This window comes from Agelaius phoeniceus, chromosome 6 (assembly GCF_051311805.1).
Source record: "Agelaius phoeniceus isolate bAgePho1 chromosome 6, bAgePho1.hap1, whole genome shotgun sequence".
NCBI classification, from domain to species: domain Eukaryota; kingdom Metazoa; phylum Chordata; class Aves; order Passeriformes; family Icteridae; genus Agelaius; species Agelaius phoeniceus.
In genome coordinates, this window is record NC_135270.1 from 43,910,637 (window position 1) to 43,927,021 (window position 16,385).

The 16,385-nt window shown below is 37.6% G+C and overlaps 1 protein-coding gene across 1 annotated transcript in view; it reads left to right on the forward strand.

Moving 5' to 3' along the window:
* The window catches only part of TSHR (thyroid stimulating hormone receptor), a 47,764-nt gene that overhangs the window by 1,331 nt on the left and 30,048 nt on the right, over positions 1 to 16,385 (forward strand). The window contains exons 3-4 of the mRNA XM_054635376.2: positions 9,818 to 9,889; positions 12,429 to 12,503. Coding sequence (XP_054491351.2) covers positions 9,818 to 9,889; positions 12,429 to 12,503 — 147 coding nt within the window. The remainder of the gene's footprint in view (positions 1 to 9,817; positions 9,890 to 12,428; positions 12,504 to 16,385) is intronic.

The following is a 16,385-nucleotide window of genomic DNA, read 5'->3' on the forward strand; positions in this document are numbered from 1 at the left end:
ATTTTCAGCTTCTTTGTCAAAGGAAAAGAAAAAGAATCCATGAGAATTGAGACTCCAAGTATATTGTCTGGGAGACAGGGCACTTCAGATGAAAGTGTGGAGTATGGGATAAAGCAGCAAATTTAGAGCTTGCCAAAGGGATAGAGTAATTCAGGTAGCTGAGCCCAAGTGTTTGGTACATTATGGGCACAGTAGAAGATCTTGTCCGGGTTCCTGCTGCCAATCCAGATGAGTGTCTTGTGTCATATCTGAGAGTCAAATACTGTAATGAGACTGAAATGGCACCTGCCAGCTACAACTGAGCACATGAATCACTCCTGGCTTCCACTTTGTTTCTTGAGGTACAAAAGTTTTATAGTCTGTATGGAAGTTTTATAGTCTTTATGGAAGTTTCATTTGTAAATATAGATTACTTTCTGATAAAGTAAATGAACTCAAACTCAGTTGATTTAATTGCAAGGTAAACTAGTAACAGATTGATTCATTTATGTCTTGATAATGATTCTCAGGACTTTATATAAATTAGAACCGTTAAATTATTTGCAGTTATTTGAATACTTCTCAGATTTTTTAACACTGAAAGTAAAAGCTTAAATTGGTCACTTGCCTAGAAAGAAAGAAAAAAATTTATGTTATTTCCATTATTTTTGCTTGCTGTTAATTTTTTGGATGGTTAGACTGCAGTATTTTGGTTAATAAGATTTTAAATTATACACTTTTTTGTTATTATACTTTTATATACACAGTTTATTTAGGTTGAAATTGCAGTAATGCTATGGCATGCACCAAGTAGTATGTTCTTTGAAATCTACCATAAGTTAGAAAATATAGCAGTTTCAGTTTATGGGAGAAAATACCTTTATACAGGCATTTAAAATAGTTAATAGAAACAATGAGATCACATAATGAAATTTGATACTTCCCTTGAAATATGCTGGTTTGATGGCTGAGAAGTACCTCTCTGCATACAGCTCCACAAGTAAGCACTTTGGCCACTGGAATTCCAGTGTTTTAAACACCTGTAGTAATGGGGGCTGTAAAATAATAAGCCATTGTTTTGAAAAGACAAAAACACCCAGTGAAGATCTTATTTCCATGGGAAAAGTAATTAATGAAAACAACAGAGAAATATTTTTCTGTTTATTTGGGGTGAAATTTAATCATGTGCACCTATTGGAGTGACCATTGCAAACTGCTCAAGATGTGTACTCCCTGACATGTCAAGAAAATATTCCACGCAATGACAATGTGATTTGTGATTTTATAGTGTATGGTAGAAGTGGTAGAATGTGTGCTGCACAGTCTTTTATTTGAAAGCAAATGGGAGAATTATCTGAGGAAATAAGGAAAACAGAATTTTTACACACAACCTTCCCAAACAAACAAGCAAACAAAACACAACCCAATCAAACACACACACACAAAAAAAAAAAACTACCACAGTTTTTTACTTCAGTTTGAAGTTTTCCCTCTGGATAAAGTGTGTTTATGTTCCTTCTGTTCTCTTATTTGAATTGCTGAAATCTGGTGGACTGTACCCAATTCTGTAGTCCCTTGCTCTCTGCAAATGTCTTAATATTTCTTTCCCTCCATATGTTAAATGGGAGTCATAACATTTACCTATATGTGGCTTTTGTTCAGAGTGCTTTCAGATGCTTCAGACTGGATTATTTGCACATGGCAGTTAAAACAACACACAGAATTTTGTGAGATTGTAAAGTGTGTGCCCCTGATTCTGTCATGTTTTCATCTTTTTCTGTACAATAGGCAGCAGTTCTGAATCAAGGCCAAAAGCTTCCAAAATAATTGAAGTTTCTGTTAACCTTAAGAACAAATAAAGTCTTCTTTGAGGTGAGATATGTAGATGTACATATTGCACACTTTATGTTTAAACTCTCTGCAGTTTTCCCTAAATGCAGCAAGTTTGTTACTTTAAGCAAAGTAATTTTGCTTCTTGGTGGTAACAAGTGAATCTCAAGATTGCCAATTTAAAAACTTTTTTGTGTGGCTATTCAGTTTTGTAGGGTTTGTAGGACTAAGACTGGTGAGACTAGGAACACTTTGCCAGCTTTTGGAGATGATGAGCTCTTTTCAATGCACAGATCTTGAAACTCCAATTAAAGTTTCATTCTGATTATTCAATCAGAGCTGTTCTCATTTCTCTTTTGCTACTTTAAAAGAATGGGGCAAACCATTTTTTAAGAAATGCTTACAAGAAATTCCAATAAAAGTTTATTTCTAACTCTTGCAGTAGAAAAGGGACATGAACTTAGCCAGAAAAGTGTGTTCATTTTAAACTGTTATTTATCTAAATATAGTTAATGCAGGTACTTTTCCAGATTCCTGAATGCACAGATATTGATTTTGGAGATGACCTTTTTTCAGTATAAGATTTTTTTTTGTTTACTTACACATACAGATCACCCCACTGAACATTTTTTCAAAGATGTAATTGCATCATAATTCTTGAATTATTGTAATATGCTTCTTGGCATCATTGTGATGACACAATCAGGTGGTATCACTATCCCAGCATCACCTCAATGCACTTCTCAATTATTTTCCTTTTATAAATCTATTTCTAATTGTTTTTAATTCTTTTTCTTTGACAATAAAACTAATAAAGTTTTGCTTCTTATTCAGTGTGCATTACATCTCCTGCATTCACTTACTAAAATAACTTAATCTCTCCCTTCCCTTCCCTTCCCTTCCCTTCCCTTCCCTTCCCTTCCCTTCCCTTCCCTTCCCTTCCCTTCCCTTCCCTTCCCTTCCCTTCCCTTCCCTTCCCTTCCCTTCCCTTCCCTTCCCTTCCCTTCCCTGTCAATAAGGTTTCTATCCTGTACCCAGGTGCTATTTTCATATCAACATAATCAAATTTGATTGAAATTGAACAAGAGGATGTTAGGCAAGGACAGAGGAACTGGTATATAAATAGATACAAAACCAGTACAGCCTTCAAGAATATGCTCTTTACATTAGACACTAATTCTGCATTTGCTTCAGTAAATTTGCCATAGGTGGGGTACTGCCTTCTGATTAATGCCCATATATTCTGTATATTCTGTAGGTAATATAGAATGGCTACACATTTTGAAATATTTTTAGTTGCAATTAATTAATTTTCCAAAAAATATGTGATTATTTTCATTTGTAAAAGCATTTGACTATTTCTGAAGACAGAGCCAGATTTGAACCTTCTTAAAATAATTAATTTTTTTTACCAAACAGCATTATACTTACCAAATCCATGAAATCGTTTTATCAATTGCTTTTCCAATAATGATTGAAATAATTCTGTGTACATGGCTGCAACATAAAATGTTCCCTAAATATTGTATTTTATATAAAACTATACTTTCTTGTCAATTCTGTTGCTTGTTATTGTACTTACCTACATATTTTGCTTAGAAAGGCATTGTTTTGCTTCTATAATCCTGCTATTAACACACAACAATCCTGCACTTGACATACAGTAGGTCCAGTACACTAGGTCAAAAAATTAGTGTGTATTATTGTCTCAGTTAAATTGAAATGCTACAGTGAAAGGATTTGTTCATAATCCCAATGGGAAATTGAAGCACTGTTCTAAGGGTTCTTGAAGTAACTTACAAACTGCACTGCTTTACTGTATATACACAGGCCAACTCAAAGTGAGCAGATGAAGAACAGGATTGAGGGACTAAGGGAATATAGAAATATTACCAAAATAATACCTTGTGAACATTGAATACAATATTTTCTTTCATTCCTTATCAGTCATTGGATCAGTAACATTTCTTGTTTGGAACATTTAAATTTCCTGTGTCATGGCACAGAAACCTATCAAGTGCTAGGAACTGTACAAGCACAAACCAAAAACTGTAGAAACAGGCATTACTTCAGCATTTTTGAACTGCACACATAGTTTGCTCAACAGAAAGCAGGAGGACTGCAAGTAGTTCTTTTTTAAATGCTGTGAAGAGATTAACCTCAATGAGAATATCACACATTTTTACAGAAGACACTGATGATAAGGCAGTAAAAATTAATTTGTATCGTTTCCTTGTTTGAGAAGATGATGAGTTTTGATTATCATAGTAGCAAAAGAATTGTTTATACCAGAGTTAAAAAAACTCTTATTTTTGGAGTGGATTTCTACAGTGGTTTAACAGACTGATTTTGTAAGTGTTACACTACACTGAATCTTGAATTGCTATTATAATCAGTTTTCATTACAGTGTTTTCTTTTGGCATAACATTTCCAACCCATTACACTTCAGAAGCACACAACAGCCTTCTCTTGAATTGGGAAACAGAGTTTATTGATACATCTGTAAAAGGAAAGAAAAAACTTAAATTTTGCCAAAAAAAATCCATGTGACTACTAAGGAATAATTTACAGATTTTTGTGCAAATAGCTAATACCAGTGGAGAGGGCAACTTTTCATGAATCTGACTCATACAGTCTGTTTATATATTTGCAAAATCAAGAAATGTGTGATGCTTTCCGTAACATGGGTTTACAGAACCTCCAAACAGTCTATAAAAGGTGATATTATATATAAAAGGTGATATGATATTTCAATTATATATTGAAAGTTGGACTGTTTCAGGAAGTGTTTTAAAAATGTCTAAATTATCTGCCTTCATCACCAAGTGTGACTGAACCTTCCCACATGCAGTTCAGAGAGACTACAATGAAATGCTAATCTCCCAAACCAGGAATAGGGAAAATGAAATAAGTCTCAGTTCCTCAAAAACTCAACTTTAAACATGCTTTTGTGTTTTGCTGGACTCAGCCCTTACATATCCTTATGTTCACAGACTACACAATAAAGTGTCTCAAATATGTATTGTGAAGCTGCTAATAGCATAACAGCTTCTTAACCACACTTAGGTGGCTACTATGTGGTAGCCAAAATTTAGAGAGTAGAAAAAGTAGCTTGTTTTATTCAAAAATGAGAAATGAGCCATCTGCAAAAGGCCATTTTATGTCAACACCTTCTATTCTATTCGAGATTGTGCAAACCAGCCAGTGCCCTGATACCTTACCTGAGTCAATGGGAAACAACACTCAGGATTTTGCAAAGTGCAATGCCATGGACTCAAGCTGAAGCAATAAGACCAGCCATAGTAAACACTACAATTTAAGCCTAAATGTAGGCAATGAGCTGCTGACACATACTAAAAGAAGATTAGTTCTCTCTTGAACGCCAGCCAGTGAGTATCATCTCTGTGAATGCAAAGAAACAGGCACCTAAATTCCACCTTTCTCTTTACAAAGAAAGGTTGAATCACACAACATGAAAAGATTGAGCTAGTTTTTTCTCACACATAAGTAGATACATAAATATAGAATTGAATAGTTGAATTTAATTGAAACCTAATACTATAATTTAGCATAGAATCATACAATGGTTTGGGTTGGAATGCATCTTTGAAGACCATCTAGTCCAACCACCTCTTGAAGGAGCAGGGACATCTTCAACTAGATCAGGTTGGTCAGAGTACCATCCAGCCTGACCTTGAATGCTTCCAGAGATTATTTATCTACAACCTTTATGAGCAATCTGTGCCTGGGTTTCACCATTGTCATTGTAAAAATGTCTTCTTTACATCTAGCCTGAATTGACCATCTTTTAATTTAAAATCATAATGCCCTGCCTTATTGCAGCAGGCACTACTAAAAAGTGTGTCCCCAACTTTGTTAGAAGCCCTCTGAGTACTGGAAGGCTGCAATAAAGTGTCTGGAGCCTTCTCCAGCCTGCAGAAGCAGGCTGAAAATGCCCAGCAGAAGACAAGCTCAACCTTTCCTCACAGAGAGGGGTTCCAGCTCAACCTTTCCTCATAGAGAGGGTTTCCAGCTCTCTGATCATTTTCATGGCCCTCCACTGAGCCTGTGCCAGCAGGTCCACATCTTTCCTGTGCTTAGTACTCCAGAGCTGGATGCAGTATTCCAGGTGGAGTCTCACTAGAGCAGAGGGGCAGAATCCCCTCCCTTGCCCTGTGCACTTGGAGCCTTGGATAAATGACATCTGCAGCCCTTCCCATGTCCCCTGATGCAGTCATTCCATCAGAGAAGGCCACTGGGTTGGTCAGACAGGATTTGCCCTTGGTGAAGCTGTGCTGACTGTCTCAAATCACCTCTCTGTTTTCCACGTGCCTTAGTATAGCTTCAGGGAGGATCTTCCCACGAACAGAGATGAGATTGACAGGTCAATAGTTACCCCAGTCGTCCTTTCCACCCTTTTAAAAGATGGGTGCAATGCTTCATCCATTCCGGTCGCCTGGGACTTCACCCAATTGCCATATTAAAACACTACACCCTCATATGTTTTCTTGTATTGTGATCACAGACGTACCTATTTCATTACTTTTGAGCTAAATTTTGATTTTGACCTAAACCCAGTACTGCTGCCTCTTTTACCCTGAACTTTAAACCTTTATGATGGCATGCTATAAAATGTACTCTAACTACAATAGAGAAGAGCTGTGTTTCTGAAATATTGAATTAAAAGCCTATAAATTTCTGCAAAGAAAGTTCAAACAGGATCATGAAATTTCAGAAAAGAGCAGTCAGAAGAGGCTCACTTCCTACGGGGAAAGAGAGTAAGAATAGGCCATAATTGCTGGCTACTATTGCTTTTAATCAGAGAACCACTAAGTGCCTATAATTGCTGCCAGCTGCTCAGCAGAGGTCAAAAAGTCAAACTGAATGTTAGAAATTATTAAGATAGAAATATAGATGAAAATAAAGGATTTGGGGTTTTTTTGCCTCTGATTGTGTACATCACATCTGCAAAAGGACATTCAAATGTATGAAATTACTTGCACACAAAAAATAACTACATAGCAGCCACTAGCCTGTGTTTCCTCAGATCCTCCTTTTTGCCTCACTGGAAGATGTGCATGCTGATTTTTTTTTCAGACATAACCTCCCTTGATCACCATGATATTTCAAAGATGATAGGGTAGCCTTAGAATGATATCAGCCAGCACCCTCATTGCCCTTAGGTGCAACATGTCAGGTCCCATGGATTTATGTATATCCAGTACATTTCAGTGCTTGGTTGGTCTATCCTCTACTCCAGTAATGCTCCATTTCCTCAGGCTGCACTGCCAGGCAAAGGACTTAAGTGGCCTGGATGCAAATGAAAACAAAAAAATGTTGCAGAGAAGTGGCCTGATTTTGGCTGGAATGCAGTTTATTTTCTTCATAGTACCAAATATGGTGCTGTGGATAGGATTGGATTTGGATTTGTGCTGGGAAAAAAAGTTGGTTATTCAGGGATGTATTAGTTATTGTTGGGCAGTGCTTAGAGAGTCACAGCCTTTTATGCTTCTCATACTACCCCACCAGGCTGGAGGTGCACAAGGAGCTGGGAGGGCACCCAGCAAGCTGGCACTTTGCTTTGTTGAACCTCACACAGTTGCCTTGGCCCATCATTCCAGCCTGTGCAGGACCCTCTACAGAGCCTTCCCACCCTCCAGCAGATCAACATTCCTGCCCATCTTGGTGTCATCTGAAAACTGACTGAGAATGGGATCATTCCTTCCTGTAAAGTCTTTTTTACTCAAATCCAGTCAGAAGCACTGGGTGATCACAAACTGAGCAAGGATAAGCTCCAACATTGTGGTGTTTTCTATTTGCTATAAATTCACAAGTAGCCAACCTAAATTCTCTCCTGTCAGTCTGAGAGCGTCCATATGTACCTCAGTTTGTAGGCAGAGGATACATTAGCAGTGAGAGCTTACTTTCAGTACCTACTTGTCCCAAACACTGACCTGTACAATTTCATCTTGAAGGAATCTAGTATTTCTTTAATTACTTAGGGCTGGGCCAGTTTTGAGAGATACTTTATGTTATTCTGTTGGACTGCTAGTTGTAGGAAAGCAGCTATGTAGTCTGCATATTCAGAAGTGATTCCCTACTTGCAGAGTTCCTTTGCTGTGTGAATCATTCCCTCATTCCTACTACATTGGTAATACTAGCATTGGACACTAGGTGGTAATCATCTTCTGGTAAGCTTAGCACAAATTTCACTATGTGAAATGCCTTTTTATAGCTATATTTGCACCACTGAAAGACTATAATGCATTTATTTCAGAATGATTTAAAATATATTTTTGTTTGTGTGGGATTTAATTGGATATAAAGAACTAGAAATGAATGTGTCAATAGCTGTTTACCAAGCCATTACTTTGTTGTCGTGTTTATTTCTCCTATATAAAAAGCTAGATTCTTATAATTTTCTCAGAAAAATGAATTTTGAATGTAAAATTTTTTACTTTGTTTCAAATTGACAAACTCTGTTTCATATTGACATATGGTAAATTTTTCCCCCTGTATTGGTGGAAAATAGTTTGTTACAATACATAAAGCTTTTGTTGAGATGATTCAAATCATAAATCATATAATTTCAATCTGAAATTCTTTGGGTGGTGTGTATTTACTTATTGTGTTTTGTAGATACGCATTTAAAAATCCTTTTAAAATGAAGAGGCAACTATGTAAAATATATATTTACTTCCCTAATATATCTTACTGAAGTAATATCACTGATACTGCTGTGGATGTTAAAATAACATCCATGTGGACATAACCTCTGGACCAATTGACATTCCCATGGTTGGGAGCTTGTCTGGAGCCAGGTGTATTGAGGTCAGGAGAAACATCAACCCACTGCTGGAAAAGTAGAAGTCTTTACTCATTCTTGTAACAAATATATGGAGTAGAGAAGGTAGACTGGGGAAGTAGATTCTTCCCTTGGGATTATAGGAATGTACATTCTCTTAATTTATACTTTAATTCAAGACAAAACCTTGGAGAATTGCTACATATATTGTTATTATTAAACTCTATTTCTACAGCTTTATTTCTTGTAGGCAAATTCCAGAAGCTTGATAAATCTCAAGATGATAATATATTTGGCTATGTAAATCAAATATAATTGTAGTAATCAGATACTTGGCATTATGAAGCAAAACAGAATCAGGAAATCATCCTAATTTGTTTATTTCTTTTTTCTTTAACTGTTGTTAAATAGCAGCTAGGGGGAAAGTTTATAATTTGTTCTTGATTATTCTTCAAACTATTCATTGACTAGATGCTCTGTAAATGTATTCCCAAACTGTATTGGGAAAGCAAAGATTAACAACAACAGGTTGTAACTGTAAGTTTAACAGCTATCATAGGCTGATTTTCAAAAGTATTTCCTCCTTTCTTATTTAGAGGAGTGAGTCTGCTAGAGATTCATTCTGTTAAGAGCTTGGCTGTTGATAGGTATCTCCCTTAAATATTGTGGGTTTTTCTGAAATCTCCTGCAGACGGGTAAGGTACATGCCACCCCGCATCAAATGTTTGAGGAGGAAGAATGTACTATTTATTACAAAGAAAATGAAGAATTCTGGGGAAGTAGCAGCAATTGCTCTAATTCAATTTTGGCTGACATGCCTGAATTTCTTGCTCAGAATGAGGGATGGGATATCGTTGTGGAGCCTGAAATGATTAAAAGAATTCTCTTAATACTTCACCAACTCAATGGGCAAATATGTTTTGCTGGCCATGCTCTGGAGTTTTGGAAGGTCCATTGTCACCACTAACTGCTGAGTTCTTGGGTGGGATGATGCAGAAAGCTGCAATTTAAAATTGATGGAGCACAGCAAACAAAACAAGCCACATAATGAAACAGGAATAGAAATGAGGCAAAGATGGCAACTCAGAGAAAAGGCAAGATAAGAACAAAAACATTGGAGCAGAGCTGAAGCTGTGTGGGACTTTTTAATCTTAAATTGTAGCTACCAAAGGATATTAACTGCCAAATTTTTGTTTCTCTAGGAGATTTTTGGAGACTCATCTAAGAAAAATTCCAAGTGATGCTTTTTCCAACCTCCCCAACATCTCTAGGATGTAAGTTCTATTCAGTTTCTGATACTATTCTTTTAAAGTTTTGTTTAAAATTACTCTCCTTCTCCAAAATTCTGTTTTTTAGTATAAAAATTTATGAAATGAAAATATTAGGGTACCTTTGCTACCTCACCACTTACATTTTAGAACTGAAGGTAATAATTCTATTGTTTAAAACCTGAACCAGTTATAGGAAGGCATTCTGTGCATTTGTGAACAAGACCACTCCTCCTTTATTGAAGTTGATGTGATAAATAAAGCTATACAACATTTTTTAGTTTGAGAATTAAAGGAAATCACTTCACTCATGGCAAATTAACATATTCAATTGCTGGTCCTGGCTAAAAATTTATTTCCAGCTGCCAGCATGATATGGAGCACTACTCATTGTGAGACCAGAGACATTTCTAGACTAGAGATGGACTTTCACCAAAACATTAATATTTGTGTGATGTGAGAGACCCTTCCTTTGTGTGCAATCACATGCATGGATACAGTCCCCAGAGGCAGAACCAGCTGTGTCTACATTTGTCCCATAAAGGTGGCTCTGTTAAGGAAACGCCTGTCCCACCATCCAGGAGCCACTCTGAGAGTCACGTTCACACCATGACCAGCTCGACCCCACATTCCCCATAGCAAAGTCTCAGATGTCCAGATTTTTGAATGGTTTAATCTTGATTCAATAACTAAATAACAAAATAGCCCGAGTTTGGTGCCTCCAAGGAGGGACCCTGAGCAAAGGAATCCCTGGGGTTTTACCCCCTCACAATTTAAGTGCCCAGTGTCCGTGGTCCTTGGCTCCTGCTGTGTCTGAGTGTGCCCCTCACCTATTATATTTCATAGTTTCATCCAGGTATATTGAAATAAAGACTTTCTAAAATCCTTTTAAGTAATTGTTCTTTGATATCTGCAGCTTCATTTACCATCTCAGTTTAATCACATAGATTGGGTATTGTTTAGGGGTTTTTTTGGAGAGGGAGAATATCCCTCACATGATGTATAGTATTATATATAAAAAGGATAAACTTAGTTTAGAACAGAGTTTGATTCAATATAAAAGGGTGTCAGCCCTTCTTTGGCTCCAAAAGCTCCACTGCAATTTAAATTTTAATAGTGTCGATGCCCATCTGGATATTTCTTGTAGCATTACTACTACCACAAAACATGAACTCCCACCCTCTTGATATAAACTTCAGGTTGGGGAATCAGTACCTGTCTTTTAAATACAACTTTTATGTGTAAGTCTTGGCCTCTAATGTACCACATGTCTCATTTGCCTCTCCCAGCCCATAATTTCTGTGCAATGAAAACTGTGCAATGAAAATTACCAGATCATTCCTGGTTTTGCAAATTCATCTAGAAAATGTTCTGAAGTTTCAACAGGGGATTATATACTGTGTTTATTATTCAAAATACAGCAGTTCATTTTGCTATATGGTGTCTACTATATGATTTCCACAAATAAACATGGATTTTTTTTATCTGTACTGAATAAAAGATCTAGTTGTCCTCTTTATGAACCTTGTTTAAACAAAAATTTTAGAGCTACAATTTCTCTTAAATGAATGCATAGCTATGTACTCTTGATAGCCAGAAGTAGAGATTTTTTCCCCCTGTGCTGCTTTTCTGCATGAATGAAAGAAAAAACATTTAAATTACATGCTTAATTACAAAGCTAATTCCTGTCAGAAAGGCATCCCTGAATAAAGGTTTTATAGGATACTCAAATGCAATTTCAATTTCTGGTTTACACTGTTAATAAGGCAAATACACTAAATCTTGGTAAAAGGGGTTCACATGGTACTTTCTGCTGACTTAAGAACACATTGAGCATTCAGTATTTTTAAGGTCAAGGATAAGGAACATTTCTTCTGGGTTTAGGATGATGCTTTGGGGTCACATTCATGAGTACCTCACAAACACCCGGTCTGTGGCTCCTCAAAGTGTTTTCTCCACAGTTTCTCCACACAAAGGAGCATCCCAGAGTGCTCTCTGCCAGCAGCCCCATGTGAAGCACAATTCCCCTGTGCACCCTTTCCTGAGTAGCACAGTGCCTTTCCCACCCTGGGCACTCTGCTGCCCCACAGCCAATGCCACCACACAGCTCCCCACACCTCACATGTGCCTGCACCTCCTGTGCTCCCCGTGCCAGCTGATAGAGCCCAGCCTCAGCTCAGTCTCCACTGCCTTACCTGCTCCGGGTTGTCCTCTCCTCAAGCGCCCCACGTGTCACCAAGCTGCTCTCCATCAGCAGCAGAGGACAACAGGGGCAGCTGGTGGATAGCAATATGGGGGATGCTGAGGTTGGAAAAAAGCAAAGAAAGGTGGAGAGAGGGAGAAGGAAGAAAATAAGGGCTGGGAAAATAAGCGGCCTTGCGGCTGCTGCCAAGTGTTGATCTGATTTAAATCCTGCTCTCTTTCTGAGTGTCATCATAGCTGGATGAGAAAAATAATGAGACAACAAATGAAGTGGCATGATGGGCACTAGCTGTGGCTTCCCAGTGTCTGAGACCTCTTTATTTTTCTGTTTGCTGGTGTTTAGTTACATCTCTATAGATGAAACACTTCAGAGTCTGGAGGCCCATTCCTTCAACAGTTTAAGCAAAGTCACTCACATGTAAGTACTGTAATTAAATAAATGAATACAGCGATAAGATAAATTTGGAATCTGTGGAAATAACATACATGATGATGTTCCTCATTCCTGTCTCCTATGTATCTAAATATTCCTTTTTTCATTTCCTTTCTCCATAATGTGGAGTGAGTCAGTCTCTTTTTTGAGCTTATTTCATTGTGCTTGTTTTCCATACATTTTTTTGGTTCCTTTCTGTATCTTCCCATAGAAACGTAGATAAATGTACTGAGAAACTAGTGGGAGTGCATAATGAACTGGATGTCAAGTTGAAATAAAATGCTAACTAAGAATTATTTCTGTCGATTTACTGCAGGTAAGTGCAAAACAATAATATAAGCATAAGAAATAAAATCAGAAGGAGCAAAGCACAGAGCAAAATGGCCCTACCTGGAGACATGAAGAATAAGTAATCATTCTGAAAGTGCACTAGTAAAATGAAGAGTGTTTATATGGTTATTAAATGGAACAAGAATAATATGGAAAAAGGCTTCTGGGAAGTGTTTCTGCATCTTTTTGTTCTCCTGTTCTGACCAGTCCACACCAAGTGACACTCTAAGGGCAGTTACAGAACTGCTGGGATTCATCCAGAGAATTCTTGTCATCCATCAGAACCCTGTCAAAATGAGAATGTAATGTATTGAATAGGGAGCTCCAAAGGACCCCTCCTGTATCTGATACTCTTCCATGTTTCCATTACTGATTCAAAAGAGGGATTGGAAAGTGTGCCACTGTTGTAAGGCTCAGCTGAATTACAGTTTGGCATATTTCAGAGATTTTTGTTTGCAGAGGTTCCATGGGAGAGCACTGTTGGTCACCATGGATCCAGAAAACATGGTCAGAGGGAAAAGTCTTTTGTGTCCAGAAAGAAAATATGCCAGAGGCAGATTGATTTTTTTAAAGGTTGTTGCAAGAGGTGAAAGCTACCACCCATTTTCACACTAATGTTTGAAAAAGTAATAATAATGTTAAAGTAGATTAGATGAGACTCGTGGCAGCCTCTAGGAAATGTATTCCTATGGCTGGTATTTATTCTTATGGTAATAAACACTAGAATTGTTTTCCTGGAGACATTGTCTCTACCACTGCAGGCCTTTATGGCTGTATGATCTGAAATTCCATAGATCTATTTAATCTTCATTCAGAGAAAGAGACTGAATTAGATGATGGTTTAATGCTGCTGTATTTTCTACGATTCTTTTTCCTTTTACTTTACACAGTGTGATTCAGAAAGACTAACAAAGTTACAGGAGAGAAATATAATTATTGTTAATGAAGATAAAGAGAGAAACTAATGCTGGAAAGTGTGACTCCTCTAAGAGAACATGAACTTGACTGGCATATCAAGAAGCAGAGTGTGAGGATCCTGAGATCTACTTCAGGCCAACAACATGCTCCAATAGTATTCCCGAGTTTCACAGCAAGGCTTTGGTGTGATATCAGTACTTACTTTGGTTATAATACCATTTCCTATTACATTGATATTTTTTTCTAAGCCTGTCGTGTCCATGCTCTCTCTTCCTCTTTCATAGTTGTTGTGTCTTTAAAATTTCTTGTTGAACACAAATGAACTTCTAGTGAAACATTTACTGGCAGCACATTTTATCAGCAACGAATAAAGTATCTGCCACTATGTACTACAAATTCCTCATATGGTACTTCTTTTGTGGTTCACCTTATTAGAAATTGAAGATAAAATGCTCCAGAAAGCTCCAAAATCACACCCACTCCAGCCCCCAGGCCTGGATGTCTTGTCCATGACTGGGAAGCTGTGGGTCTGTGCAGGAGTCAGCAGAGTTCACAGGCTCATGACACTCTCATGTCACCCCTGGCACAGGCCTGTGGGCAGGCCACGGGGGGAACGTTTCCTGCTCCACTATACAAGGGTATGGTAATGTGGGACCCCTTGTATTTCTCACAAAGCACTGCCAAGAGAAACTGTAGAGAGACATACAAGATTTTTCTTTTTTCTGCAGAAGAGCCAAAAATATTACCTAGGACAAGAAATCAGAACTCTGCTCACAAAAGTTATAGGAAAACTCCAAGACTTTGGAGATAGCCCACAAAGAAGGGCCATCTCTACCACTTAAAAGTGCTTACCAGGTTTAAAAAAATCTGTTTGGAAGTAAGGCACATGTATAATTTAATCAGGGAATATCCTAGCATCTGGCAAGTTAGACAGTTGTATATAAGCTGTTAAAGAAAGCAATTTATAGATTTGATAATTTTTATGAATTGTTTCTATAACTCCTGACTTGTTAAAACCTATCACTGTTGAATTTGATTTACCTTCCAAACAGCAGGATAATACAGGGATAAATTTGCAACTTGTGCTATGCAATAATTTAAGGTTCTCCATTTACATAGTATTTTAAAGTATTAATGCTAAAATAATAGTAGATTAAGATTATCACAATGTATTTTAAAGGAGGTTGAGATTAACAATTTTGAAAAGTCATTTCATAGTTTTATTTTTACAGCTTGTTTTTCTTCGAACTTTCATAAAGTGCAGCTTTATATAAATAATCTTTTTACCCTAACTGAAACTTATACACACAGTTTCATTCTCAAAACATTTCTTTTTAGACATAAAAACTTTTCAAGAGAAAATTCAGTGTTTGTAGAAGGAAGAAACTAATGCTTTGCTTTAAGCCAAGTGTTATGTGAATAGGCATCTTGTGTTCATCATGATCTGTCTGCCAAGCTTAGTTAGTGCTCTTCAGCCTTGATCTTCAGCAACCCATTTTCTCAGTGCTTATTTGGTTCATGTACCTCTGTCCTGACTTTCTGTTCCTTCCAGACCTCAGCTCTTTAAGCATATTTTTATGGGTTATAAGGGTCATATTTTAATGCATCCATGCCTTTCAAGTACTGAGCAATTTCTGCAAACTAAGGATACTGATCACCTGCTGTATTTTAATGAGCCACATCTCATTTTGCTGGTAATTATTGGCAAAACTTCCACTCTATGAAGATGTAAATAAGGAACACAGTTCTGCTGGTTTTTTTCCTCCTCAATTGTGTTAAATTGGTCTCACAATGGCTTCTTGTTTCTTCTTTTTGTATTTACCTTTTTAAAGCATGTCTGTTTATGAATTCAGATCTGTCTCTCTCATACAATTACATAAGTATGTATTTTTTGTAAATGTAGTTGTGAAAGGGTCTGATTAGCAATCAGTGTCTCTCTGTAGTTGCCTTACTAGTAGAACTGAAGCTTGGTAACATTACACTAAATAAAAACCTGTTGTAATTAGGTCTCTGTTTCTCAGGGAAACATTCCTGCAAACAGAACCTCAGAACCTCATTCTTTCTTTTCCTTCTTTCTCTGTGTCTTGGCTCACCCTCCCCTGGTCTCTCCCTACTCTTCTCCTAACTCACAAAGCATTCTCCTCTTATACAACCACATAAAGAGCATTTGGGAACAAGGCCAAAGGTTAAGGTTCAAGTGGCTTGTCCTCATATTTGTGACATCATTTGGAGAGCTGCTGGGGGAGCACTTGCAGCCCTGCAGGGAGATGGAGCCAGGGGCACAGCAGCCCCTCCATCCTCTGGGCAAGGGCTGCCCTTCTCTTGGACAGCTCGTGATGCCAGGCCAGGGGATCCAGCACTGCAGGAAGAAGAGAGAAGCACCTGGAGAGGAAGACTGAAGAGATTGGTGGGGGAATGCTGTGTACCTGCAGTGAATTTCAGAGCTGGGATAGTGCTATGCAAAACAATCTCGTTAAAATCTGCAGTCTGGAGGTGGGGAGTAGATCAGCTCGTTGGGAGCCTAAGCCAGTTCTCTGGTGCCACTGGTGCAAAGGCTTAAACAGGTGCATGCAGATGAAATAACATGGATGGTTTGGCTGCAGGGGGAGAATAAAACAT